Source organism: Macrobrachium nipponense, chromosome 38, assembly GCF_015104395.2.
Source record: "Macrobrachium nipponense isolate FS-2020 chromosome 38, ASM1510439v2, whole genome shotgun sequence".
Lineage (NCBI taxonomy): Eukaryota > Metazoa > Arthropoda > Malacostraca > Decapoda > Palaemonidae > Macrobrachium > Macrobrachium nipponense.
The window spans coordinates 12,141,685-12,168,941 of NC_061098.1; the positions used below are offsets into that span (position 1 = coordinate 12,141,685).

A 27,257-nucleotide genomic window follows, 5' to 3' on the forward strand; every position below is an offset into this window, starting at 1 on the left:
AGGCATACACTTCCTAGCACTTATTCACCAGGATTCTTTTAAGTACCTCAGCTTAGTCTAGAATGGGACTGTAATCCAGTTCAGATGTTATGCTATGCACAGGCAATGGCCTCTTGTGTTTACCTGGATATTCACCTTGGAGTCAGCTATGGCCCAATTGAAACGAATTCACATGTTACTGGTATACCTGGCCAATCAGCAATGCTTCCCAGCTCACAGATAAACACACTCCTAAATGGCACGATCTGTATTCATGCAGAAACAAACATTAGTACCTGCTACAGAAATGCTTTTAGTATAATGCACTGCTACTTTTCAAAAACCCAGTTATAGAATTTGAGTCATGAGGTGCAGCATGGAATAATTGGTCCAACTGCAGCTATATAAAGCACAATTCCTATATGTGGTGAGTTATCAAAGCAAGTTTCATTATAAGCAAACCTACTCTCACATTAACTACTCTAGTTTATTCAGGCCATACACTGCCTTTGGTATACTATATAAATCATAAGGATCTTTGTGTAATTTATGTCTTGCTGCCAACTCAAATATTTTATCTGATCTTCCTAAAAACCCGTCCTTCTTTGAATACCTACTTTCATAACAAATAGTAGACTTAACTGGTAATAACAGCTTCAAAATATATTAAAATAGTTTATTCTAACAACCTATTATGTAATGCCACATATGTACACAGGTGTGCAGAAAATCCTCATGCCCAGTCTTTTATACAAATCATTTATTCTATGAAATAAGCATGGGAAATTTGAACTGGGATGAGCCAATTACATGCTACTACAAAATGATGATGAATATACAATATGGCTTCTTGATGATTAACATGTACTAATACAAACATTAATTGGCTCATGGTTAAGTGATTGAAGATACTGTAGGAAAATGCATCATTCTTATAAGTTTTTCATAACAAAGTACATGGCATTATCAAAACATAATAGCTTACAGCTACCATATTTGATTCACAAATGCTGTGCCTGTATTTTGGTTCACGAAAATAAGAATAAACTTAAGACACGAGGGGGTGAAAGTGCTGCATAAACAGAACAGGGATAACTTATGGCACAGCAAGGATTGGTAGCAAGATAACTAAAACCTTTGCAAAAATGGAAATGTGAAGTGTGATATCATACAGACAGGCACAAACATGATGTAAATTTCTCTTTAAAAATGCACAAATAAAAACTGACACCTTGTCCCCTTGATTTTCACATATTCTTTAAAGTCAGCATCACTATCTCCGTGCATGCATCTGGAACCCATGTAGTACAGTGTCATTACGAGTCACAGAATAATACAAAAATTCAGTACATCTACTGCAAATGCATGCTTTAAAAACAAAATCAAAGCTTACATAACCAATTCTCAAGTAAAGGAAATTGATTTCATTAAAACTCAAACTTCCTATAGTCATTCAAAATAATGCTTGAATTCTACAATTCTAAAAAAATTATCATGTTCAACCAGAGGATATTGCAGGAACTGATTCTGGCAATAAAATCCCTTGACCAACAATGTCAGTGTTACTTTCTCCTCAACCAATATCATCTTTGGGATAAACTTTCCTCTGCAAACTCAAGGAGAACCTTTCAGAAGTGCAACAATAGATACCCAATATTTCAAAGCTTCACTACGACCAAGTATTGAAATCGAATGGCCGTTAAAAGCATCAAACCTTTTCTCTCTCATACCTTGAAACTTCTCAGTTTTTTAGCATTAAGCGAGTTACAGGTTGAAAATATCAAGTCCTATAATCTTCTGAATCCCTCAAGAGTTGTTTTTTACATGATGGGTCAATTAAATGCACAAATTCAGCATTATCGGAGCCCAAAAATGGTCGAATAATATATAATACCAAAACTGCTGTGCATTAAAAAAAAATACATAGCAAAGGAACATGAAGATATGCCAAGGCCAAGGAAAAAATATAACTGAAATTGTCTTGTATCTATAAATACCAAACTTTGTGTAATCTTAACTTCGTGCATTCAAATGACAAATTATCAGTAAGTCCTACAAACAGCAAAACAGTATTATACTGAAAATACATATTCTGCAGCATATAAACACACATTAATACATGAAACCTCAACATCAGAAAAGTTTAAATTAAAGGGGGGAATCTCCCATTACTCATTTCAAAATCGCTCAACCTGAGAAAAGGCAATGAAGCATTCACTCATCTGCACATGAAGGAGAAAGGATTAAAGAGGCAGGCAGGCTATGACCACCAACTAATGGAACCTATTTTGAGTTGTATTACTTTCAGAACTCTGATTATAAAATTCATATGCCTCTAAAAATACAGAAACAAATGGAGCTCCAGTAATAAAGAGTTTTGCTGATCATGTAAAGCTAACGCAAGATTACAAAAATAAATTTTGGCATACAGAGGAACCTCAAAACTTCTGACGCAAAAGGCGTCATATCTTTTATAGCCAGAATTCTATAAAAAAAAAAAAAAATGTTTTTAAAATATCGCTCATGAGGACCTACCACAAAACTATTGACCAAATTCTAGTGAAATCATTCCCATAAATACCATTTTCATATATTAAAAAATAAAAGATGCCAGCACCCTCAAACCAAGTACACAGCAAAGTAGAAATAAGAATGTTTTTCTTGTTAAGTACTCTTAGCACATGGCACCTCTTTAATCACGTATCATGGAACTTGAGCGCTAGAAACTTTTATGTACACATTGTGAATGACTTGAACATCGATGCGTTCAGCTTGGTAATTACTCAGAGTGCAAGCTGAAGAGTTTGGCTACTTCACTTAGGTCATCATAGCTCTTTCCTTCCTTGATTACCTGAAAAGATTTAAGAAAAATGGTTATTGTAGTACAGGTGCTTCCATATTTCAAAGCTAGAAAAGCTACCGAATATATTCCTTGCATAATTTGCACGAGCAATAGCAGCTTTACAATGACTTAAATCCAATTCCTAGTTACAAGGCATTTAATTTTCACGTTGATTTACCAAAGTAAAATTTAAGTAAACCTTCAAGTACCAAAGCTGGGTATATATAAAAGTTTTACAGTATTCATTCAATTCCTTGTAATATTCCTAAACGACAAAAGGAAACTCAAAACAGGAAGTAAAGCTTGATGGAAAGAAAGGAAGCATTAACCAATGAAAAACCTCAGTTTGTGAACCTTACAACACAAAACACACCCAGTAACTCTCCCTCTACGTAAAAGGTGGGGAAAAGGAGTAAATAATTAATAACTAAATTTAATCAATTATGAAGAATGAAGAGTAAAAAGCGTATTAATGCTGTACAGGGTTAAGATAAAGTAGAGGAATGATGGGTGACTGATATGTAAACAATTTTCCTCTCTTAAATACATAACAAGTATGGATTTTCACTTGCTGTTACTCTCATGGTGGCATGACACTGGTAGCTAATTTATCTGGAACAGACTGGTCACAATGATAATAGAACAAAATCCTTCAGTAACAGTGGGCTTTGGTTGTAGCAGTCTCCTGTTATTGCAGGTGACTACTACTACAACATTCTGGGAAATAAAATGTTTTCCAACTTCTATGAAGACTTACCTTTCTGGCAATTGGCATTCGATTGAACACATTCCATAAGACAATTCCAACTACGACGTTATCTCTGAGATAGAATATAACGCCTTTACCGTAGTCCTCACCCTTGACCGGTACATGCGGTGCACTTGAATGTGCTAGGGAGGTTTCACTTGCCATCTATAAATAAAATATATTAAATAAATCGTTCATATTCCTATACCAAATTATTGTGTGGTTAATGTAAAATTTCATTTATAAAACTGCAGAATTTCAATCCTAACAAACATTTAAAACTCTTCAAATGACTTTTGTGAACATAACCACTGTTCTCTTACAATATTCCTAGGCAGTTATTGCTTTTTTTTTCAAAAATCATTTCAGATGGTGACCAAAACATATTTTAAAAATATCAAGGTATATTCAAGGTAAATACTCTATAGGGCAGTGATCTACTTGATACAAAAAAACATGGCTACTTCATAAACTTTGTCAAAGGGTAAACAGAAACAATCAAAAGCACCACACCTCTTCTGTTTCTGATCTTAGTCCTTCTCCTGTCTCTTCAACAACAGCTTTAGGAGTATCTTTCGCAGTTGCTTTTGCAAAAACCCCAACAGTTGGTAGGGATGAATCAACTATACCAATTGCCTCATATCCAACATCTGGACCCAGATCAGACCAGAACATACTCTGATGCCAGTAAGGTTTTCCTGTTAGGAGGAAATGAAAATGTATTATGGCATTATCACACTATCAAGATTAAAAAGTTTCTGAAGTTATGAAACCTGCTCTTAAAATCTTATCAGAGACATAATGTCTGACACAAAAATCTCCACGTTCTTAATCACCTGCACCAGTCATGTTTTCTCCTGCAAGTCTCCCTGATACAATGGCATGGTCATGATGTTCTACACGTCGACGACCCAACTTGATGTCATAAAAGCATGCTGCATCGCCGGCCTAAACAATGAAAATAATATATTTCAGTAGTTTCAGCATATCAAAATATTACACACTACTTTCAGCATATCAAAATATTATAGACATTGTATCATTGAAGAAAAATACAAAAGTAATCCCTCAGTAAAGTACTCCATTATTTCTTTTGACTGTTCATGCATTTCATCATAATGCACAACCTGCTTGACCTAATCAGTATGACGACAACGAAGCTCTCAAAAGGTAAAGAAAAAAAAAAAGGAATGAAGGCCAAAATGCAGAATGATAATTTCTGCAAGAATAAAAATACTTGAAGGATTATTTTAAAAGAAAACCCCCATCCTGCCATTAACCTTGAATAGTGCGAGTTGGTTTGACAAGGATATGTTTGCACAAAAGACAGACAACCTATTTGTATTGAAATTTTTTTTATAAAACCATTGCATTTGTACATACTCAATCATACTTAAAAAAAATTAGTATGACTCACCACCCACAGATTGGAGCGAGCTTCTAATTCTGCATTAACCCTGAAGCCACCATGTGTTTCATCAGTCTCAAGACCTGACGACACAGCTAAATCTACATTTGGTTCCAAACCAACTGCTACAATGACATGGTCTGTAACAATCTGAAAAGTCATTCACTAATTAATTTCACATAACCAATATGTATTCCTGAAAGCAAATTTGAAATGTCTCTTAATTGTAAAGAATTTTCATGCATCTGTATTAAATTTCACATCAATTTAACCTTGTACATTAAGAGATGCATCAATAAGCAATATAATCCTTACCACACTGTTGGTATACAGAAAAACCACATACGTACCTCCTTGCCAGAATTCAATATCAAGGACAACTTCCCATCCTCAGTAGTATTTGCAGTTTTGACATAGGCATTTGATACAATATTTACTCCCTCTGACTGGACTTTCTGGGTAGTCCAAGTGGATAGGTATTCAGGTAAAATTTTCCCCATATTCCCTCCTTCTGGGAAGATCTGTGTTACAGAGCCTTTGGTGCTCTTGGCTGTTGGACAAAAAACGTTTCTCACTAATAGGTAATACTGCTCATTATGATCAGTGTATTTTCATGCTTAAAAACATTAAAAAAATTAGAGCTACATATTATCTTCCTCTATGAAAATATATATATTTTATATAGTACTATCTGTTTTTATGACTTATAAATCTAAAAGTCATTCAATGGAAAACATTTTAAACTGCATCAAACAGTTGCGTAATGAATGACTCAGATATAACTGCCTACATCATCAATACATATCCAGACCTAGTTTCTTCACTACACGAATCACCAACTGTAACTCTCCTAGTTTTGCCAACTGTCTACAAAGTTCAAGAAAAAGCAACATTCATATGGCAAAAAGATTTCCAACGAAGTAATGGAAAATGGGTTCTTACCCATGTGTCCTAAGGCACAAGCAAGTTCAGATCCTAGGAAACCTCCACCAATAATCGTAACGTGTTTTCCTTCCTTGACGACATCATGCAAACTCTTGTAATCAGCAATTGTACGAAACAGTGTAACATGCTTCTTGATATCATCTTCAGCTCTCTCCAAGACAGGTAGTGATTTTGGACTGCCCCCTGCAAATGATAACCTTGCAAATTACTCAAGTGTAAATGACTGAAAACATATATACAAAACATTCATGTAATATTCCATGGTGACATAAAATCATCCTTGAAATCACGTATAACACATGGTTACATGCACAAAATATGGACTAGATTTATTTACCCTATGAAAAACAGATGCATAAAATTTTCAGTATTTAAAATGGTTCTTATTTCTCCTCCTACAGTACTTGAAAACTGTATATATATTATAGATGATTCTGACCTTCCCTGTCATCAAAATTATTCATAGTTTTTATTTAACATGACTGAAATTAATCTGTTTTCAAAACTCCAACAGCACTGCCAACTGTTATGGTGGCCTTCAAAGGTTGAAATATCAGTTATTTTCTCAGTTGTTTGACCTTTAAAAGAAGTGATTATTCAACCCTGCATGCATTAACTTTAAAATAAAAAATTTCGTTACAATCTCCACAAAAGAGTCAAGCTCACCTGTAGCAATAAGGCACTTGTCGTAAGATACTTCGGTCCCATCATCCATGAAAGCACGCTTCTTGTGAATGTCAAGCTTGACAACTTTTCGGCCTTTGAGTATAGCAATGCCTCCATTTTCCCTTGTAGCTAGTTCTGCAACTGGAGTATAATAGTCTTCATGTTCGAAGAAGATGCTGGGAATTAAGAAAATGTGGATATCAAATACAGTGACAAGTAAGGAATATAACAAAAACTAACATATTTGCAACAAAGTATCGAGGAATTTGGCTAAATCGTTAACAAAGGCTTTAAATGGATTAAAACCTAATTCATCATGCCCAGCAAAGAATTGTGCTCACTTCCCTTGGTAAAGGGCAGTAATAAGGGTTCTGCAACGGGTGGCATCAGTTGTGGGATCTACTTCTGAAAGGTTGCTCTCACAAATTACACTGAATAATCTCCAGTTGAGATGCAACGCATTGAAAGTATTACGTTACTTCATTTCATTGGACATGAGTCCGTGGGGTTTAGTGAAATCTGGATGCATGAATGACATTTAATAGCCAGCTGGAGTGTACTTAACTTTTAAGAACTTCAAAAATGCAAACAACAGAAGAATTGTCTTCAAGAAAATGAAGAGAGATTAATTTTTTTTATATTTATACATTTGTATTTGTACTATTTTATTTCACACTGTGTCAGCAAACTATATTATAAATAAAAACTCTCACCTTCTCTCTTTGCCATTCCATTGCTTGAAACGGAGCTTGGAAGGCGTTTCTGGGTCATCGGAATACCACAATTCTTTACTCAATGGTGGTCTCATGTAGGGGCTCTCACCCTCTCCAGACACAACAAGTATCTGTTGAGAAAAAAAAAAAAAAAAACGAAAACAATTTACAGTGTGCTTCACAGAATGAATAAACTTGCTGAAGTATCATCACTTTATAAGCATTACTACAACACATAAATTAAGCAGCTCAGAGGAGATACAATAAGGCAAAAGGATAAATTTAAATCACATGGTATAATAAGTAGTAAATTATTAATGCTTTGGCTTTGCAAAATAAATTAGCATCATAATATATTCAATTTTTCCTAGCATCATTATCATCAATTACGGTAAAAATGCTTTCATTATCAAACAAGGGAAAACAGTCACTTTGTCTAGTAATGCAAAAGTTTGTTTGGGCAGTACTACATGAACTATGTATATTACTTACAAGATAATGAAACACTAATGTGAAATTTACACTGAGAACAAGACATCCATTAGGAAAAATGGTTGAGAAAACTTTTGAACTACAAATTGGAATTTTGGGTAGCCATGCACACATTTTCAACTAATCAGTCTACCTCTTCCAGAGAAATTCACTCAATTTCGAGTTTCTGTAACTATTCCAACAGTAATGTTGGTAACATTCTACTGCAATTATCTTTCAGAGCATAAATCAGAACCTACAACCAATTTGGAGATACATTGCATTTTTTACTCAAATGTTAATGCAAATTTAACTGGGATGATTATGTTTCAATTTCAACTACTCTTGGCAACTCTTAGCAAAGTTACCTAACAACTGTGTCCTTAAAATCACTAAACAGACCTTGGCTTTGGCATCTCGTGCCTTAATGGCCCTAAATGCCGCGACAGATGATGTACCAGCCCCAATGATCAAATATGGAACATGCTCAGGAATGGAAGGTTTAACGGCAGCAACTGAAATAAAAGATAATTTTGAAAATTAATTTTTCTCAAAATTTTTGAAGATAACGAAAAACAAAAACCAAAAATTTGTGTTAAAACAATTGAAACCAATTGGTATTACACAAGTAAAATCTAGATTAAATCTTCAGATACAAAAAGATTAAACAGGAAACCTGATTTTTTAAAATGTTACATTTGGCACAAAAAATAACTGTTAATCCAATGTAAATCCAGCATTAGTTTTTTGATACCCCAATGTGGGAGGGAAGGCCACATTTCTTATTTGCATGCCCAAGGCTACAACTGTCAGCTAAGGTCTCCAGAATTAGGATATATTTCCCTTTACGCTGTATTGGAATACAACACATAGTACTATGTACAGCATAAACAAAGCAGATGTACGCAACACATTACAATGAATTTCTGGTTCACGGATTTAATATAGTACACACAGGGTTAAAATACATATAAAATATGAGTGTCTCAACAAGATAAAGCAGGGCACAACTGAGCACATACAACAATTAGACATGCAGGACATAAAAATTACAGTGCACTCCAAAAAAAAAAAAAATGCATGAAACTATACTTTCCAGAAGTAATATACTCTTAAATTGTATAATTTGGTAGTGGCTATAACCCAAGGATATATTCTATTCCACACATTCCATTTTTCTAAGCAAATCTACTACCTCTTCATCTGTTATATTGTAAACAATAAAGATAGGAATTTATACAATTACAAAATAATAATAATAACAATAATAAACACTCAGAGAGGGGAGGGGGGGGCACTGCAATTCACCTTCCTTCACTACCACATTCTATCTTTAATCCAGAAACAAAACGTAAAATATACAGTAAATGAAAAGATTTATTCATACAAAGAAAAAATGAAACAGGAATGACAATGAAAAAAGAAATAAATGCAAGTCCCCAAAACAGAATTAAGAGTCAATATCACACGAGTGGACAGAAACATCAGTTGATTAAAAAAAGAAATATTCAAGACTCTGAAAACAAACACTAGGATATTATTCTGATGGTCTAAGGAGCTTTCACAGCATTATCTACTCACAATATAAAATTATGATACCGAGTGCCAACCTTGGCCCATGAAGAGTAAAAACTATATTTCCGAACCTCTTTCGTGTTTTTCACAGTAGTTTCAAAATTTAGACTATGACAAAGCAAAATACTACCACCAGACTACACAAAAAACAGACATTTACTTAAAAAGGAAATATGTTATTAAGAACACACAAGAAAGCGGTAGATAAAAAAACCTTATAGTATAATAATTACTTATAACATAACCACCACCAAAGCAGTGCATGCTCAAAAGGCTCAAAAGTTGTAATACTAATACAAACAACATTTAATTTATAAATTTACTATAACAGAGGTAAAGTTCTGTGCCAACTAAATTATGATTCAAAGACATATCACAATGGTGTAATTTTTGAAAACAAGCTTTCAAATATACATAATCATATAAAACAATACGTATTGTTTGGAATATCCAAAATTTGAAATATTCTACTGAAAAATCATAACATTTAACTAGAATGTACAAACAGATTGTAAGCCGCAGCCAATTCGAATGTAATTCAACCAATAATTGATTAGCCATTTCCAACACAGCCATTCTGCAAATTGTTAATAAAATTGATGAGTCACATATTACTGAGGACATAAGAGTGGTATTTCCTTCCACTTATGTAGGTTTGTTTATGCCTACCCTTCTATGGATACAGTTCTTATGAAATTTAGGATAAATATTCACTGGGTAACAACTAACTTTGATGAAACTTTTGGTAAATGTCAATGAACATTCTCTCTAATTTGAGGAAAAATGAAAATAATCTTCATTGATGCCCACAAAAGGCTAATCTCCTGAAGGGGTCGTCCAATTACTATTTTTACAGTATCAAAATCCATTCCTTAGTTTTATCATAAACCAAATACCATACATATAATTGAAATCAATACTACTACTATCACTGATAACATCATCACAGCATAAAAATCACAGCGAATTTCCCACAACCTGCATCAAAATTATTGTAATGTATACAACTACAAATGCTGTGGAAACTAAGTTTTCATTCTTGAAAAGAATAAAAATACTACAAAATTCAAATAGTAATTGATTGCAATCCCAAAATTTCACCCATAATATTACAAAATTGGCCATGAAAACAATATATTACTTTTCAACCGTACACCTCTATAAAAATATCAAAAGCTTCAAGTTGAAAAATAAAGCACAACTACTAAGCACTAGATGTTAATAATGCATAAATACTTATCATTGCAAGTTAAAACAAGACCACAAAACGTGCATGCCAGGCTCTACAAACTTCCAGCAAATAACAAATTATTTGCCGAAAAGAAACAATAAGTCAAGCAAGTTCTAGAATACGTGTTAATCTTTGGATATGAAAAATTTGCAACCAAACCTTCAACTTCTACAAAAATGAAATCGCCCAAGTTTCAGTTCTACGTTCACTACCTGGCTCAGGTTCAGGTTCTGTTGGTGTCTCAAGGGAGGCATCTATAACTGGGGCTTGTTCAGGTACAGGTTCTGTTGTGGGTTCAAGGGGAACATCTACAACTGGGGCTTGCTCAATCACAGGAGCAGTTTTGGCTGGACTTGATTCCTCCTCTGTCACAGGACTGGACTCAACTACAGGTTGAGGTTCAACTTCTACAGGTGCCTCTGTAACGGCAACAGTCTCAGTAACCAGGAGCATCTTCTACAGACACTGCTTAGGGCCCGAAGGCAATACTGCAGGGTTAGGAGATAACAATTACAGAAGTAGCACTTCACAGCAATGAAGAAGAGCGAGCACCTCTCGTAGACATATTCATTAGCCCGTAGGCCATACTACAGGGTTAGGCAAAATAAAGTCTACAGGAAGGTTAGCAGGTTTCACTACCCTGACTTTTGTTACTGATTTAATTGCGTACATACGAATCATACGTCTTCCTTACGGAATTAGACATGTTTACTGATTAATTGCGTACATACGAATCATACGTCTTCCTTACGGAAATAGACAAAGTCTCACACTCCTTACATGACAAATCTCAACAAAGAAGGAAGACCCATACCCCTCGTACATACCAAGTGCGGATCTAACCGAAGCTTTCGGTAGCCACACCCTATCTTTGCAGACAACCCCGTCTGAAACTAGCCTAACTAGATTCAGATATTTTTAAGCAAAAATGAATCAAAATTCAAATCAATTTAAGATAACGTATGCTAGCCACAAATCCAAGTAAATAATAAACAAAAGACAATTAGGATACTTAGGGCAATGAAGTTTCCAAAATCCTAAGACGGAGGTACTGAAAAAACAGGTGTTTTTCAGCACCGGCGACAGAAAAATTTAAAATGAATAGAAAATGGGGAATGGGTTCCTGATACCCGCCTCCCAGCCGGCGGGAATGGGTACTAACCACCTGGCCGACCAACTGCGTGTGTCGGAAAGTTTTTTAAAATTCTGTCGGACTTAAGAAAAAAATACAGCTATATATATTCTGACAGGTAAGTTTTCATGAACAAAACAAAGATTTAATGTCTTTGATCTTGCTTTGAAAAATAATTCCTTAAACCATCTTGCATTAGTATCTACTCTACGATAAAGTACCAGAAAATATAAATTTGCAAATAGGATCACAAAACATTTCTGTACTAACACATCAACATATTCAGCACTTTAATGTTAGCAGGAATACACACAGTTATTTCTCTCCACCTTCTTTTCACATGGACAAATTCTTGACCATGCCATTTCTCAGCGATTTCAGGACATAATCAAGTGTTCAGTATCTTATTTTTATATCTTGCTAAATGCTTCTTCCCCATCTCACCACATGCTCACACTATTTCAACGTTTGAGATAACCTATTTTCCAGTTCTTGGATGACAAATCTCTCATCTGTAGAAGGATTACATCAATGCAATCCAGCCATGAGTCTCAGCATTTTAGTCAACTATCAAAAACCATGTCTTCACTGCATAAATGAGTGAATAAGAACACTATGTTAATATTAACTGCAATTAGAGAACAATCATTATTCCTAGAGAGAGAGAGAGAGAGAGAGAGAGAGAGAGAGAGAGAGAGAGAGAGAGAGAGAGAGAGAGAGAGAGAGAGAGAGAGAGAAACCTAAATTTAATCGTCACATGCAATATAAGGAATTATTTAGATTTTGATGATATAGTTTTAATCCTCAGGTTCCTTTTGCTTAATATTTGAATATTTCTATAAAATCAGATCAACAAAACTGGGCAGCACACAACTCAAGAATGAGAGAGAGAGAGAGAGAGAGAGAGAGAGAGAGAGAGAGAGAGAGAGAGAGAGAGAGAGAGAGAGAGAGAGAGAAGAGAGAGAGAGAAGAGAGAGAGAGAGAGAGGCCTTTTTGCTCGAGTTTCAAATAAAGTTTTTTAATTAAAGATTCTTGCCCACTTTCCACAAATAAAACACATTAAAACACATATGAATACACAATAAACAATAACCTGAAAATACTAGGTAACAGTTTATTAAATGACATAGTATGTAAGTATTGCTGGGATACAAATGCCAAAGATGTTTGGGAACAGTGCCAAGACTGAAACTGAACCAAGCAGGCTCAGTGCCAAGACTAGAGGTTCAATGGCTGCTGCCGACCAAACAACACCAGTGCACTGGTGAAGATGATAGAGCTGGCAAGGAAAATCTTTGTAGGCTTCTCCTGATGTTAATTTTCAAAGTGATACCTACAACTAGATGGTTTGTACCCAACCTATTCCTAATGTATTTCTATGTGATTATACGAGCAGCTGTTTCATTTTGTTTTACTGAACTACTTCGATACAGCAAAAGGGAAAGTCTTCAAATGCTGCAGTATGCAAAATTTATTTTGAAAATCAATCAACACAGCCTTTCTAAATCATGTTGACCTATTTCATTTGTGAGAAGTCAAGAAATATAACTCTCAACCAAAATATTCATACCAAACCTTGGTAAATATTCTCAACCTTATTATTTGAGCAGGGTGAGCGAGGTAAGTCTTACTCTAAAATCTAGTTTTTGATAACGGCCTCTTTCAAGGTTCAAATAAAAACTGACAGAAAGATATTGTTTATTTGTCACTGAAAGAGCTAATGGAATTCTGTACAGTTAAAAGAATACAAGCTGGTTGTTTTGATAAAGTTTTGTACAGTAAAAGAATTACAACAGATTAGGATTAATTTACAAAATATACAATTCCCAACTCTATATATACTGTATATTTTCCTTGCCATCTCCTATACTACTTGTAATCTTTCCCGAAAATAAAATATTACAAATAGTATTTCTAATGTGCTCTTGCAAAATATACTTTATCTCCTTCCCACAACCAAGTCCAGCAATTTCAGAAGAATTAAGAGACAAAACCCGTTGACTTAAGCCAGCATATTAAAACTTTCAAAAATTTGCTGTCCTACAACATATGGGTTCTCTCTTGCAAATTCCCTACAGTTGATTACAGTGCATAAATAAGGCTACACAATGTACTAGTCTACAACAGTAGAAATGGCTGGAGTAACTTGAAAAGAAAAGTGAAGTAAAGAATGCTGAAACCTAAACAGCTGGCGACACCTCAGCAGTAGTGGTAACAGATTCAACTACTACTTCAGTAACAGCTTCAACAGCAGGTTCTGCAGTGGGTTCTACAAGAGTCTGTTCTGCAGCAGGTTCTACAACAGTTTGCTCTGCTGGTGCAGGCTCTGGTGTAGCAGGTTCCACTACAGCAGGCTCTGGTGCAGCAGGTTCCACTGCAGCAGGCTCTGCTAGTGCAAGTTCTACTACAGCAGGCTCTGCCGCAGCAGGTTCCACTGCAGCAGGCTCTGCTGCAGCAGGTTCTGCAACAGTGGGTTCTACAACAGACACCTCAACAGTAACAGCTGCCTCAGCAGAAATTGTTAAACTCTCCTCCCCTACATTACTTTCTGAAGGTGCTACAACAGTTATCGTTGGCTCACCTGGCTCAGGCGTGGGTTCTACCGCTGGTTGTGCAGGTGGTTCTGGTGATGCTTCAGGCTCTTGTGCAAGCTCGCTAACTGCCATAAGGGGAGAAAAAACACAAAACGTACAGCAATACTGATTTCCCTTCCAATAATATGCCAAAACTTAAGTCAGTTTACTATTACTATACTTCGGTACATACATTTATAAGATACCTAACTTTCAGAAGGCTGCAAACTGTGATTACCATTTATAAACTTCCTCCTGTATTACTCTTCCTAAATCTTGAAAAGACATTCCACCACATTTCCAACTTTTAACTTGGAATTTGCCTTTTCAAAAGGAGAATTATGGTTATGTCTACTGTATTAACTAAGAAACAATATGACAATAATGGAAGTAATTATTCTTCAAACTTGATTTGTGGTTATTTAACACCCCTTAATTATTCATCTTACCACCAATAACTCCATTTCTATGAATAACCTGCCAATATCTTACCACCAATACTGAACCTCTCATCCAGCATATTTAACTCTCAGACTAGGGTACATAATTTCTTTTTTGGTAGACTTTAAAAAAATATATTGTGTCTTTTTAAATATTTGCATGAGCAACCATTTCAAGACTCACTGGAGCACAAGCAACCGAGTCTTTCACAGCTCTTGCTTGTAGTACCTGTTAAAAGATTCTAATGAACTCTGTACAACCAGGCACTCTCTCTTAATACTGTACGTGTGATGGCTAGTCTAATTCTAATGTGTGCTGCTGTGGTAAGGGGAGGGAAATGGATAACTGGGGTTAACAAGCCTAGCAACTTTCCCCACCCCCAAATACTATAACGGAATTATGATGAAATAAGTGAAGTAATTAAAAATTATTAAGATGCCCTCAGCATTCTTGCAGAGAAGTCTGGAAATCCACAACAAGCTACCAACAGCACACGAATGATTGAAAAAGTGAGGCAAATGACTGATGGGTACCTCACAAAAGAAAATTATTCCAACTCTGAATTGAAAGGAAGTTGTATGTTAAAGTTTGCCAGTTATTCTTTAAAACGTTTCTGGGAAAAGAAAGAAAGAAAGAGGAAAAAAAAACTCACCTGGTTCTGGAGCTGGTGCTGGAGGCTCAGGTGCAGCAGGTTCAGGGGTTGGCTCAGGTGCAGATTCTGCCAATTCAGACAAAAATCTAGGTAACAGCAATTCAAAGTTTCTAGTCAGTGTGCTTAAAATGTTCTCGTATGTACTGAAACTAATTCTCAATTTCAGTGTGTAATTATTGTATTTACTAGCCGAGTGGTTAATATGATAATTAGCCATTGGATTGTATTCGAATGCATGCCGTAATCTTTACTCGAAAACCGGCTTCATTGCCAACTGGTGCATAAGGCAGTAACTGCCACGTGGGTTCTTTGTCAAATACCTATGGGTTAGATAAGTGTGATCAGTTTACACTTTTTTTCCTGAATGTACAATCCATAATTGGTGTAATCTGCATTAATTTTATAAATTCAACTTCAGTATTCCACAACACAGGCATTTACTCCACATAACAGGTTTCACATAGTGACATCACTGACTCGGACAGCTATATTTGACCTAATAACTGCAGCTTGGGCTACTTTTATCATCATTTCCTTTAATGCTTATATGTGCACAGACTCAGTAGTGTATCTCGGATATGCAAACAAGTGCAGATAGGAAGATGGCTGTTATAAGTGAAACACAGCAAGTTTGTTGCCAACGATCGTAACCTAATCCGGCACCCCAACCGTTCAGTTTCTAGAAAACTTCATCCCAGCAATAGCTTTCCTACAGTTCATTTGTTAATTGCATAATGAAATTTTGAAGAATCAGTACTTTCAAGCTCACTGACCGTAGCATTCTTCATACCTCTCACAACTTTCTCTTGTCTTCAGTCTTATTAATTTTCTCTTATATCAATTTAAGTATATCCTTCAATATTGTTTTGCTTTTTATTATTTATTACAATACAGCCCTAAAGTTTCTTACCACTTTTTTATAAACATGATAAAATCACAACAACATGCATTATAGAAATCAGAAAACTTCCGTCTGTCAAGATTGAGGTATGAACGAACTAAGAGCTCGAGAACATCAGTAACCCCATGGTATGTCTACCAATGCTTCACTAGGGCTGGGTAGGTCTTTGGTAAAAACTGACAATTATAAGAAGCTGCATTTTGCAATGCCTGGAAAATCTGCCAAGTTGTCAAGCCACCAGCCATTTTATAAAACTCAAGTACATGGCAAAAGCACTTCAGCCTAACTGAAATAGGTACTTTTTGTCCATTTTAAAATTATCTTTCCATCAGGAATGGGTTATGATGTTGGACTTTTTGTTCATTTCCTTTCACCCTCCTTACATCATCTGAATTTGGCACGACAGCAACGCATCCAGGAACTACCAACTTCATTTTCAAAATGTGTCAACTAAAACACAACAGGAGGGACGATGCCATAGGCTACAGGTCTTGAGAACAAATTGCAAGCAGAAACCACCTCAGGAGAATTTACACTACTATAGCAAAGGGTAAATTGAAGAGGATCTAGTTACTGGGTACCGGAGTTTTTGTTAAACAGGTTTCACCCACAATTCAGCAAAAAAAAAATATATATAAATAAATAAATAACATACAGGGCCTCATGCCTGCTTGAGACTCAGTTTTTCTGAGAGCTTATGAAAAATTTAAGTGGTCTTAATGAATTTTGTCATCTTGTCTCACTGGTTGTGTCCATATGATTTTAACCAGTTCATTCAAAATAATTCAAGTATCCCCAGTTGCTATTCAGTAGGGTATGAAAGGCTTTAAACATAGCACTGACTGCGTTTCATGTTGCTGATTAGTAACCAAGGAAAAGATGTACTACATGAACTCTAAAAATTCCTGCTAAAACACAAAGCATTTACATAAGCAAACAAAATATTCCCCACTCATTATCCATCACTTCCATGACATATGTGCCTTACTTTCACTGAAAATCCACACATACCTATTTAATATATCTTTCTGTTATTCTAATAAATAATTATATCTTCTATAATGTAAATTCCACTTTCACATTTTCTTGAAACACTTGACAGCTTTCTGTATTATTTTCTTTTGTTGGTGAAAAAGCCAACACCCACAAACTGAGGAACTAACACATCCTCTAGAGTCCGAGGCTGACCCAGTAAGCAGTAAAAATGATTAAGCACTCTCTAGCAAAGGTAGTACAAGTACTTTTCAAATTTTTTACCAGATGAGGCATACTTCTCTAAGGTTCTATTTCATAAAAATAAAGCATACGTACATGGACTGCATTTTTCTTCGAGTCTAGTAGTCATTCATTCAGTATTCAAGCTTCAGCAACATAAAAGTGTTACATCACTCAATTACCAAATCAAATTTGGCTCAATCCCATGAGCATGCAAATGGTGCCTCATTACGTATGTGTACCTTTGAAGTAAGACTGGGTTCTACATATATGCAAATTTTCAAAAAATATATGCAAATTTTCAAAAAATACCTGATACACTACTAAAAATAATCAACCCCAACATCCAAAATTATTTTCTATTAATAAAAAAAAAACCGTTTCCCATACAACTAGCATCATGTCCCAATTATAAAGTGCAGTGCATTCATCACAAGGTAACAGAATTGCCTTTCAGTGACTTACAACTGAAATATTATTACAAAACGGACCAACCCAAAGCTTCGTGCAAGGCCCACATGAATTTTTAATGTGCGGCCTGGCCACTGCACCTGGAATATCTGTTCAGGTAATGGCCTCCTACCAGTGCCCCTCATGCAGAAAGTGTTCAATGAAACAACCTTAATATTTTCAGGCACTTTTATTGTGCTTTTACGACTATATACCATTTTATTTATATATCTACAAACACTATAAAACATAGTCCTTTTTCACAAGCACCAACATATGTGCATTTAAAAACATACTGGGAGGCCCTTCCCAGTAGCAGGCCATTAACCATAACAGAATTATAGTTGAGCAACAATTAAAAAAAAAAAAAAAAAAAAAAAAAAAAAAAAAAAAAAAAAAAAAAAAAAAAAAAATTTCAAACTATCTACAAAAAAAAACTATCCTGACAGTTTCACATGTAGTATCCTGAGGTATGTGTTTGTACTGGGTTTATGATTATGGAAATTGGCAACTCAAAAAATACTGATCCTAGCTTCTGAGATTTCAGATATTTCATCGGGAAATTCTTTATAGATTCCATTTGAAAGAAAAAGTCAGGGGAAAAAATAAAAAGCTAGCTCTCACTACCTTCAGCAGGAGCTGCTGCTTCTGTTTCTGCAGCTGCTTCTGTTTCTGCAGCTGGTGGTGCTTCTACTGGAGCAGGAGCAGCTTCTTCTACAGGGGCTGGAGGAACTTCCTCTACAGGCGCAGGTGCTTCTTCAACAGGAGCTGGCGCAGGTGCTTCTTCAACAGGAGCTGGCGCAGCCTCTTCTACAGGGGCTGGTGCAGCTTCCTCTACGGCGGCAGCTTCTTCTACGGGCGCAGGAGCTGCTTCTTCTGCAGGCGCAGGTGCAGCTTCCTCTACAGCAGCAGGTTCTTCTGCAGGCGCAGGAGCCTCTTCAGCCGCAGCTGGGGCTTCCTCCACTGCTGCAGGCTCTTCAGCGGCTTCTACTGCAGGCTCTTCTGCAGGCTCAGCAGCTGCTTCTATCTCCTCTTCACCTGAAGCTTCCTCCTCTTCTGCTGGTGCAGCTTTCGGAAACTGGACCTTACCAGGACCGAGGCCAAGGTTTACTAAACCAGATTGTTTTGCCTGAAAAAGAAAATACATTTTAATCTAAGCCCATTATAATATATTATTATATTAGGTAATCATAGTTATACTGGGTATTTAATAATCACACACCTAATCTCAAACATTTCCATCTAAAATGATACCAGTACTGTGCCTTGTGTACACCTGCAATTCAGTCCTGAAATGCTCTCCTTAGGAATGTTTTCTACATTGCTCCTTCTAAAAAAAATGTCAAGATTCTTGACAATAACCTCTAAAGCCCCACCTGTGCAGTCTCGTCCATTCCATTTACTCTGTTCAAACAAACTGTCCAAAATCTTTATTTGGTCATCTTTCACCAGTCTTTTAGCATCAAATCCTTAAGATCAGCCATGAAAGTGCCTATAAACTCTGAATAAGTCGCCAAGTTCACCAACGTATATGTGCTTTTTATACTTGGCAGAAATAATCTTTTTCTGTAAGATTTGGATGATATCCACCCGCAAGACTCAAGGGGTGGAATGGGAAAAGATGGTAAAGAGGGAATGAATGATTAAGAGACATGCATAACAGGATGAAGCATAATAATAATAGCAAAGAAGTGCAGCATTTAGAGGAGTTCTAGACAGGTGGCATTAACCACCTTCAGTGATATAAAGTGTGTGGTGATACTTAAGGGGGCCGGCCGGCTATTGCCCTTTTTTAAGGACAGGACTTTGATATTCATACCACTTAATAAGGTGACTTGGGACATCTCCAAACCGCATATGATTTTCGCCTCTGACCTTCGGTTTTGTGACGCCAGGGCGATTTATCCCGAAAATAACCATTTTTCAAATTCTATCTCCTCCCTTGATATTTAATATTAACACCTGGGATTACTACCATATATAGACCTGATGTAGACCTCCAATCGAATGGAGAGTTTTTTTCTAAAAGTAATTTTTTTGCTAGATATGAATTTTTCAATATGGTCAAAAAATAAACCCTATAAATCACGAGAAAAAAATTTATAAAAAAAATACGAAACAAAAATTGGAAAAAAGGGCTCTATTTGATTGTTCTATAATGTCTTTCTGAGTTATATACCAAATTCCAATGTTATAGCTTTAAAACTAAGTGAGAAGATAGATTTTGAAGGTCAATAAGTATAGTTTTGAGATACGGGCGTTCAAAGTTTTCCTTCGTATTTCTATAAAGACAATATTAATAAATAATGATTATTATGAATGTATATTTGTTTTTTGTGTATTAATAAACCAAAACTATTTTATTTATCATAATTTAATCATAAATGATGATCCCTTTGCTCATATATCGCAGCCTGGGCACTGCTTGAGGCAAGATGGGGACTCCTTCCTACGCAATTCTCTCTCTCCCTTCACTAACTCTGCTTATTACAGCAAATTTTCTTCTTCTGTGTGTTAGCGAGATGTTTTCCTTGTATTTTCCTCTTTGGCATGATGAAATTCTTGCCCGAAACAAAGATAAACAAACGTAAAAGCAAGAGAATGCCAGAGGTGAAAACTCAAAGGTGTACTTCTTTTTCAACAAAGACAATTTAATAAATCATGATTATTATGAATTTCATATTCCATTTTGGGTATTAAAAAACCAAAACTTTGTTATTTATCATAAATGAAGATCTCTTTGCTCAAAGATCGTAGCCTTAGGCACAGTGTGACGTGTGCTGTCAAGCAAGACGGGGGCGTTACTAAGCATATATTATGATATTCTGTAATAATACTTGAGCGATTTTTCTTCGTCTGTATGTTAGCGAGATGTTTCCCTTGTCTTTTCCTCATTGGCATGATGAAATTCTTGCCGAAACATACATAAACATACATGAAAGCAGGCGAATGTCAGACGTGAAATGGAACGTGTAGACTACTTGACGTCTGTGATCGCACTAAGTCAGGACTGGACTTGGTACTCAGCTTGAGCCTGAAGTCTCCTTCTCGATTCGGGGAATGTCTACAGATGCCATTTCTCCCAATTTCTTTGACAATAATTATCAAAATTTACGATAATAGAAGAAATATTGCATTTTCTTGTACGGATCAATGTTTTAGGCTTATTGAGTTACGTTAACTAATTACCCTGTAACTACGAAAGTAAGAGGAATTTTGACGAAATATTTCGTATACGTATTCTCAATTGCCATATGAAGCTCCATGAATTTTTTCATGACTTTGCATTTTTCGCCCTATACCTCCATATATAGAGGTTCCGGCCGGCCCCCTTAAGGGGGTCGGCCGACTAATACCATTTTGTAAAGACAGGACTTTGATATTCATACCACTTAATAATGTGACTTGGGACATCTCCAAACCGCATATGATTTTCGCCTCTGACCTTTGGTTTTGTGACACCAGGGCGATTTATCCCGAAAATAACCATTTTTCAAATTCTATCTCCTCCCTTGATATTTAATATTAACACCTGGCATTACTACCATATATAGACCTGATGTAGACCTCCAATCGAATGAGGAGTTTTTTTTCTAAAAGTAATTTTTTTGCTAGACATGAATTTTTCAATATGGTAAAAAAATAAACCCTATAAATCAGGAGAAAAAAAATTATTAAAAAAGACGAAACAAAAATTGGAAAAAAGGGCTCCATTTGATTGTTCTATAATGTCTTTCTGAGTTATATACCAAATTCCAATGTTATAGCTTTAAAACTAAGTGAGAAGATAGATTTTGAAGGTCAATAAGTATAGTTTTGAGATATACAGGCATTCAAAGTTTTCCTTCGTACGTATTTCTATAAAGACAATGTTAATAAATAATGATTATTATGAATGTATATTTCTTTTTTGTGTATGTATTAATAAACCAAACCTATTTTATTTATCATAATTTAATCATAAATGATGATCCCTTTGCTCATATATCGCAGCCTGGGGCACTGCTTGAGGCAAGATGGGGGACTCCTTCCTACGCAATTCTCTCTCCCCCCTTCACTAACATGGCTTATTACTGCGAATTTTCTTCTTCTGTATGTTAGCGAGATGTTTTCCTTATATTTTCCTCTTTGGCATGATGAAATTCTTGCCGAAACAAAGATAAACAAACGTAAATGCAAGAGAATGCCAGAGGTGAAACTCAAAGGTGTACTCTCTTTTTACAAAGACAATTTAATAAATCATGATTATTATGAATTTCATATTCCATTTTGGGTATTAAAAAACCAAAACTTTGTTATTTATCATAAATGAAGATCTCTTTGCTTAAAGATCGTAGCCTTGGGCACAGTGTGACGTGTGCTGTCAGGCAAGACAGGGGCGTTACTATGCAACCCTCCCCTCTCTCTTCACTAACTACGTGTATATTATGATATTCTGTAATAATACTTGAGCGATTTTCCTTCGTCTGTATGTTAGCGAGATGTTTTCCTTGTCTTTTCCTCATTGGCATGATGAAATTCTTGCCAAAACATACATAAACATATGTAAAAGCAACCGAATGTCAGATGTGAAATCAAACGTATAGACTACTTGAAGTCTGTGATCGCACTGAATCATGACTGGACTTGGTAGCTGAGCTGAAGTCTCCTTCTCGACTCGGGGAATGTCTACAGATGCCATTTCTCCCAATTTCTTTGACAATAACTATCAAAATTTACGATAATAGAAGAAATATTGCATTTTCTTGTACGGATCTATGTTTTAGGCTTATTGAGTTACGTTAATTACCCTGTAACTACGAAAGTTAGAGGAATTTTGACGAAATATTTCGTATACGTATTCTCAATTGCCATATGAAGCTCCATGAATTTTTTTCATGACTTTGGATTTTTCGCCCTATACCACCATATATGTATAGGGGTTCCGGCCGGCCCCCTTAAACTACTTCCTATTTGCACTCATGACTTACAGGAAAGGATGCCAGGACACAGAGTTGAAAGGCAGATGGCGAATGGAGCCTCTGGTTGCTGAGATGGCTCAATAGGAAACCATTGTGAATGAAAAATGATATTGTTAAGATACAATAAAGTTTGTTCATACTTACCTGGCAGATATATATATAGCTGTATTCTCTTAAGTCCGACAGAATTTCTAAAAACTTACGACACACATAGTGGGAGTAGGGTGGTTAGTACCCATTCCCGCCGCTGGAAGGCGGGTATCAGGAACCATTCCCATTTTCTATCAGATTTCTATCTCCACTGTCTCCTGAGGGGAGGTGGGTGGGTACTTAAAATATATATATCTGCCAGGTAAGTATGAACAAACTTTATTGTATCTTAACAATATCATTTTGTTCATGAAACTTACCTGTCAGATTTATATATATAGCTGAATCCCACCTTTGGCGGTGGGAGAGACAGAAAAGGATTTTAGGAAACATATAAATGTAGATGATTGACATCTTGGTTCCTTACCTGTTAGCATAGCTGACTTCGTGATTACTGTCACCCAAGCCTGCATCTGCTTCACTAGAGTTACCAACAAGGTAGTGACCTGTGTAGTTGGTGCGCTCTAGATGATCTGTCAACGGGGACGAGACCACAATGTGACTAGACCATGACCATACTTCTGAGGGCAACGAGGCAAAACCACCACCTAAGTTAGCCTAACAAAATACTCCCATATACCAAAGGTTAAAAGAAGGGACGACCGCATTTGGCGGCCGACCCTACAACCATAAACATTACAATTATTAAAACTCACCTACCCTTTTCTATGGGAAAGGATGAGTGCTACCTCCTGCCCCCAAAATAGTGTCTGCGGCGACGTATGGTCCAAGAGAGTAACAGTTTTCATGTCGTTCTCACCTCCCGTAGGTAGTGCGAGGTGAACACTGAGTTACTCCTCCAAAAAGTGGCACTTAAAATGTCTTTGAGGGCCATATTTTTCTGAAAGGCTATCGAGGTCGAAATAGCCCTTACTTAGTGCGCGTTAACTTTTAACAGCCTAAAGTCACTGTCTTTGCAAGAAGAGTGCGCCTCCTTTGTGGTGTTTCTTAAAAAGAATGCCAGTGCATTCTTGGACATGGGCATACGTATTTGGTCTCTTGACCGAACACCATAAGTTCTCCGCAGAACCTCTACAATCCTTTGTTCTACGAAGATATTCTCTAAGAGCCCTAACAGGACACAGGACTCTTTCTGGCTCTTGACCAATGATCTCTGCCATACCCTTGATCTCGAACATTTTAGGCCAAGGATTGGAAGGGTTTTCGTTCTTAGCCAGAAAAGACATAGCCAAAGAGCAGACCGCATTATGCCCTTTGAAGCCGACGTGTTTACTAATAGCCTGTATCTCGCTAACTCTCTTCGCCGTCGCCAGAGCAGTTAGGAATACAGTTTTCTTCGTCAAATCTCGCAAAGATGTAGAGTAAAGAGGTTCAAAGCGACTTGACATTAAAACTTGAGGACCACATCCAGGTTTCCCCACGAAGGTACTTTGGTAGCGGCACCTTGGTGGTCTCGAAAGATCTCAATAGATCATGGAGATCCTTGTTATTAGCGAGGTCAAGACCTCTATGGCAAAAAACCACAGATAAGACACTTCTGTAGCCTTTAATGGTTGACACTGCAAGCTTCAGATCTCGTCTAAGATAAAGTAGGAAGTCGGCGATCTGGCTCACAGAGGTCGTGGTAGAGGAAACTCCTTTCTTTCTACACCAGCTTCTAAAAGCTGCCCACTTCGATTGGTAAACCGCGATTGATGAAGGTCTCCCTGCAGTGGCGATAGCTTTAGCCACAGGTTTCGAAAAACCTCTCACTCTGGCCAACTTCTGAATAGTCTGAACGCAGTCAGACTCAGAGCGGAGAGGTTTTTGTGGTACCTCGTTCGAAGTAGGGCTGTTTGAGTAGATCTCTCCTTAACGGAAGAGATCTCGGAAAATCCACCAGGTAGGACATCACCTCTGTGAACCAGTTCGCTGCAGGCCAAAAGGGGGCGATTAACGTCAACCTCGTCCCCTCCGAAGCTGCGAACTTTCTCATCACTTCCCCCAGAATCTTGAAGGGGGGAAATGCGTAGAGATCTAGGCCCGTCCAATCCCATAAAAGGGCGTCTACTGCTACTGCCCCCGGATCAAGAACCGGGGAGCAGTAAAGAGGAAGTCTCGCCGTTCTTGATGTTGCAAAAATGTCCACCAAAGGACATCCCCAAAGACCCCACAGCTCCTGGCATACGTCCTGATTGAGGGTCCACTCTGTCGGCAGCAACTGTCCTTGTCGACTGAGGAGATCCGCACGGACGTTCTCGACTCCGGTAATGAACCTTGTCAAGATCGTGATCTCTCTCACCTTCGCCCAAAGCAGAATCTCTTTCGCTAGAGCGAACAGGGAGCGAGAGTGTGTTCCTCCTTGTTTCTTCAAGTATGCCAGGGCGTGGTGTTGTCCGATTGACTTGGACTACTCGACGGGAAGGGACTTTTGTCCTGAAAGAACTGGAGCGCTAACTGAACAGCTGCCAGCTCTTTGAAGTTGATATGCCAGGCTACCTGTTCCCCTCTCTAGGTGCCTGACACTTCCTCCCCCCCTAGTGTTGCTCCCCACCCCGTGGATGACGCGTCGGAGAACAACACTAGGTCGGGGTTCCGAAGCTTGAGGGATATGCCCTCTGACAGCTTCCACGGATCGAGCCACCATCTTAGATGGCTCTTTACCTCTTCTGAGATGGTTAACATCATGTCGAAGTTGTCCTTGTCTGTCCAGCTGTCCGACAGGAAGAACTGAAGAGGTCGGAGATGTAGCCTCCCCAGGGAAACAAACTTCTCCAGCGAGGAAATGGTCCCCAGCAGACTCATCCATTCCCTCACCGAGCATGAATCCTTCCCTAGAAAGGCTGACACTTTCTATACCTTGTTGCTGACGTTCCTGGGACGGAAAAGCCCGAAAAGCCACTGAATCCATCTGAATCCCCAGATACACGATGGACTGTGTTGGGGTCAGATGTGACTTTTCGAAGTTCACCAGATGTCCCAGGGACACAGCTAAAGACAGAGTCGTTTGCAGGTCCTTCAGGCACCGGGTCTGTGAAGAAGCTCGTATGAGCCAGTCGTCCAGATAGAGCGAGATCCTGATGTTGGAAAGATGGAGCCACCTCGCCACATTCTTCATTAAGATGGTGAAGACAAATGGGGCCGTACTCAGTCCGAAACAAAGAGCCCTGAACTGAAAGACCTTCCCTTTCAGGACGAACCGAAGGTACGTCATAGATTGGGGATGTATCGGGACGTGAAAGTAGGCGTCCTGAAGGTCGAGTGATAACATCCAATCTCCAGGTCTTAAGGCCCCCAGAAACTGACTCTGAATATATATTTATATAATAGATTTATATATATATATATATATATATATATATATATACCTATACTATACTACACGTGTGTATAGTAATAGTAATAATATATAGTAATAATATATATAATATATATAATTATATATTATTATATTATAATTATATATTATACTTACTAACCTTGTGTAGTATAGTATAAGAGGTTTAGACGACTTACGTCCAAGACCGGCCGCCACCCTCACCGATTGTTTCGGTACAAGAAACAATCTGTTGTAAAATCCTGGCGTTGCCAGGTCTAAGACCTGTTCCACTGCTCGCTTCTCGAGCATCTGCTCGAGCAGGTCGAAGAGTATCTTCCGCTTTTCTCGAGGATATGGCGGGGACAAGTCCCTGGGAGTGGAAGTCAGCGGGGGCGGCTTTACGAAAGGGATCTTGTACCCCTTCTCTATGATGTTGAGAGACCAGGTGTCCGCCTCTCTTTCTCTCCAGGCTTCTCCAAACAACTGCAGCCTGGCTCCTACCGGTGACTGAAGGAAGGATCTCTCACTTCTTGCCCCTAGACTTAGCCGGGGCTCTACCTCTAGGAACACTCCTTCCTCGGGGTGACGATCTAGCGGAAGTCCCTCCACGAAAGGGCTTCTGTTTTCTATTCAATTGGACTCCTGAAGACGTGGAAGGGCCAGCAGGAAGTCTCGACGACTGGGCCAAACCGGTCTGAGTGGCTTTTTTTCTTTTTCCTGAAGACTTACTGCCAGATCCTTCACCATAGCCTGGGGGAAGAGATGACTCGAAAAAGGCGCATACAAAAGTTCTGTCCTCTGTGAGGGAGAGACAGACTTAGCCGCAAAATTGCAATAGAGCGATCTTTTCTTCAACACGCCTGCTGAAAAATGAGAGGCTAACTCCTCTGAGCCATCCCTGACGGCCTTGTCCATGCATGACAATACACTGGACAGCTCCCCCAA

At 37.5% G+C, this 27,257-nt stretch overlaps 1 protein-coding gene across 2 annotated transcripts in view; it reads right to left on the reverse strand.

The window, feature by feature from the left end:
- Nucleotides 1-640: 640 nt before the first annotated feature.
- The window catches only part of LOC135209635 (apoptosis-inducing factor 1, mitochondrial-like), a 40,684-nt gene continuing 14,067 nt past the window's right edge, over nt 641-27,257 (reverse strand). The window contains exons 3-16 of one of the 2 annotated variants that reach the window (XM_064242348.1): nt 18,570-19,071; nt 15,377-15,442; nt 14,292-14,369; nt 10,791-10,997; nt 8,175-8,287; nt 7,302-7,432; nt 6,589-6,764; nt 5,920-6,105; nt 5,328-5,527; nt 4,987-5,127; nt 4,406-4,517; nt 4,083-4,267; nt 3,579-3,734; nt 641-2,830 (exon numbers count right to left, since the gene is read on the reverse strand). In XM_064242348.1, the coding sequence (XP_064098418.1) occupies nt 2,759-2,830; nt 3,579-3,734; nt 4,083-4,267; nt 4,406-4,517; nt 4,987-5,127; nt 5,328-5,527; nt 5,920-6,105; nt 6,589-6,764; nt 7,302-7,432; nt 8,175-8,287; nt 10,791-10,997; nt 14,292-14,369; nt 15,377-15,442; nt 18,570-19,071 (2,325 nt within the window). In that variant the 3' untranslated portion in view covers nt 641-2,758. The remainder of the gene's footprint in view (nt 2,831-3,578; nt 3,735-4,082; nt 4,268-4,405; nt 4,518-4,986; nt 5,128-5,327; nt 5,528-5,919; nt 6,106-6,588; nt 6,765-7,301; nt 7,433-8,174; nt 8,288-10,790; nt 10,998-14,291; nt 14,370-15,376; nt 15,443-18,569; nt 19,072-27,257) is intronic. The other variant, XM_064242349.1, reaches the window with a different exon arrangement.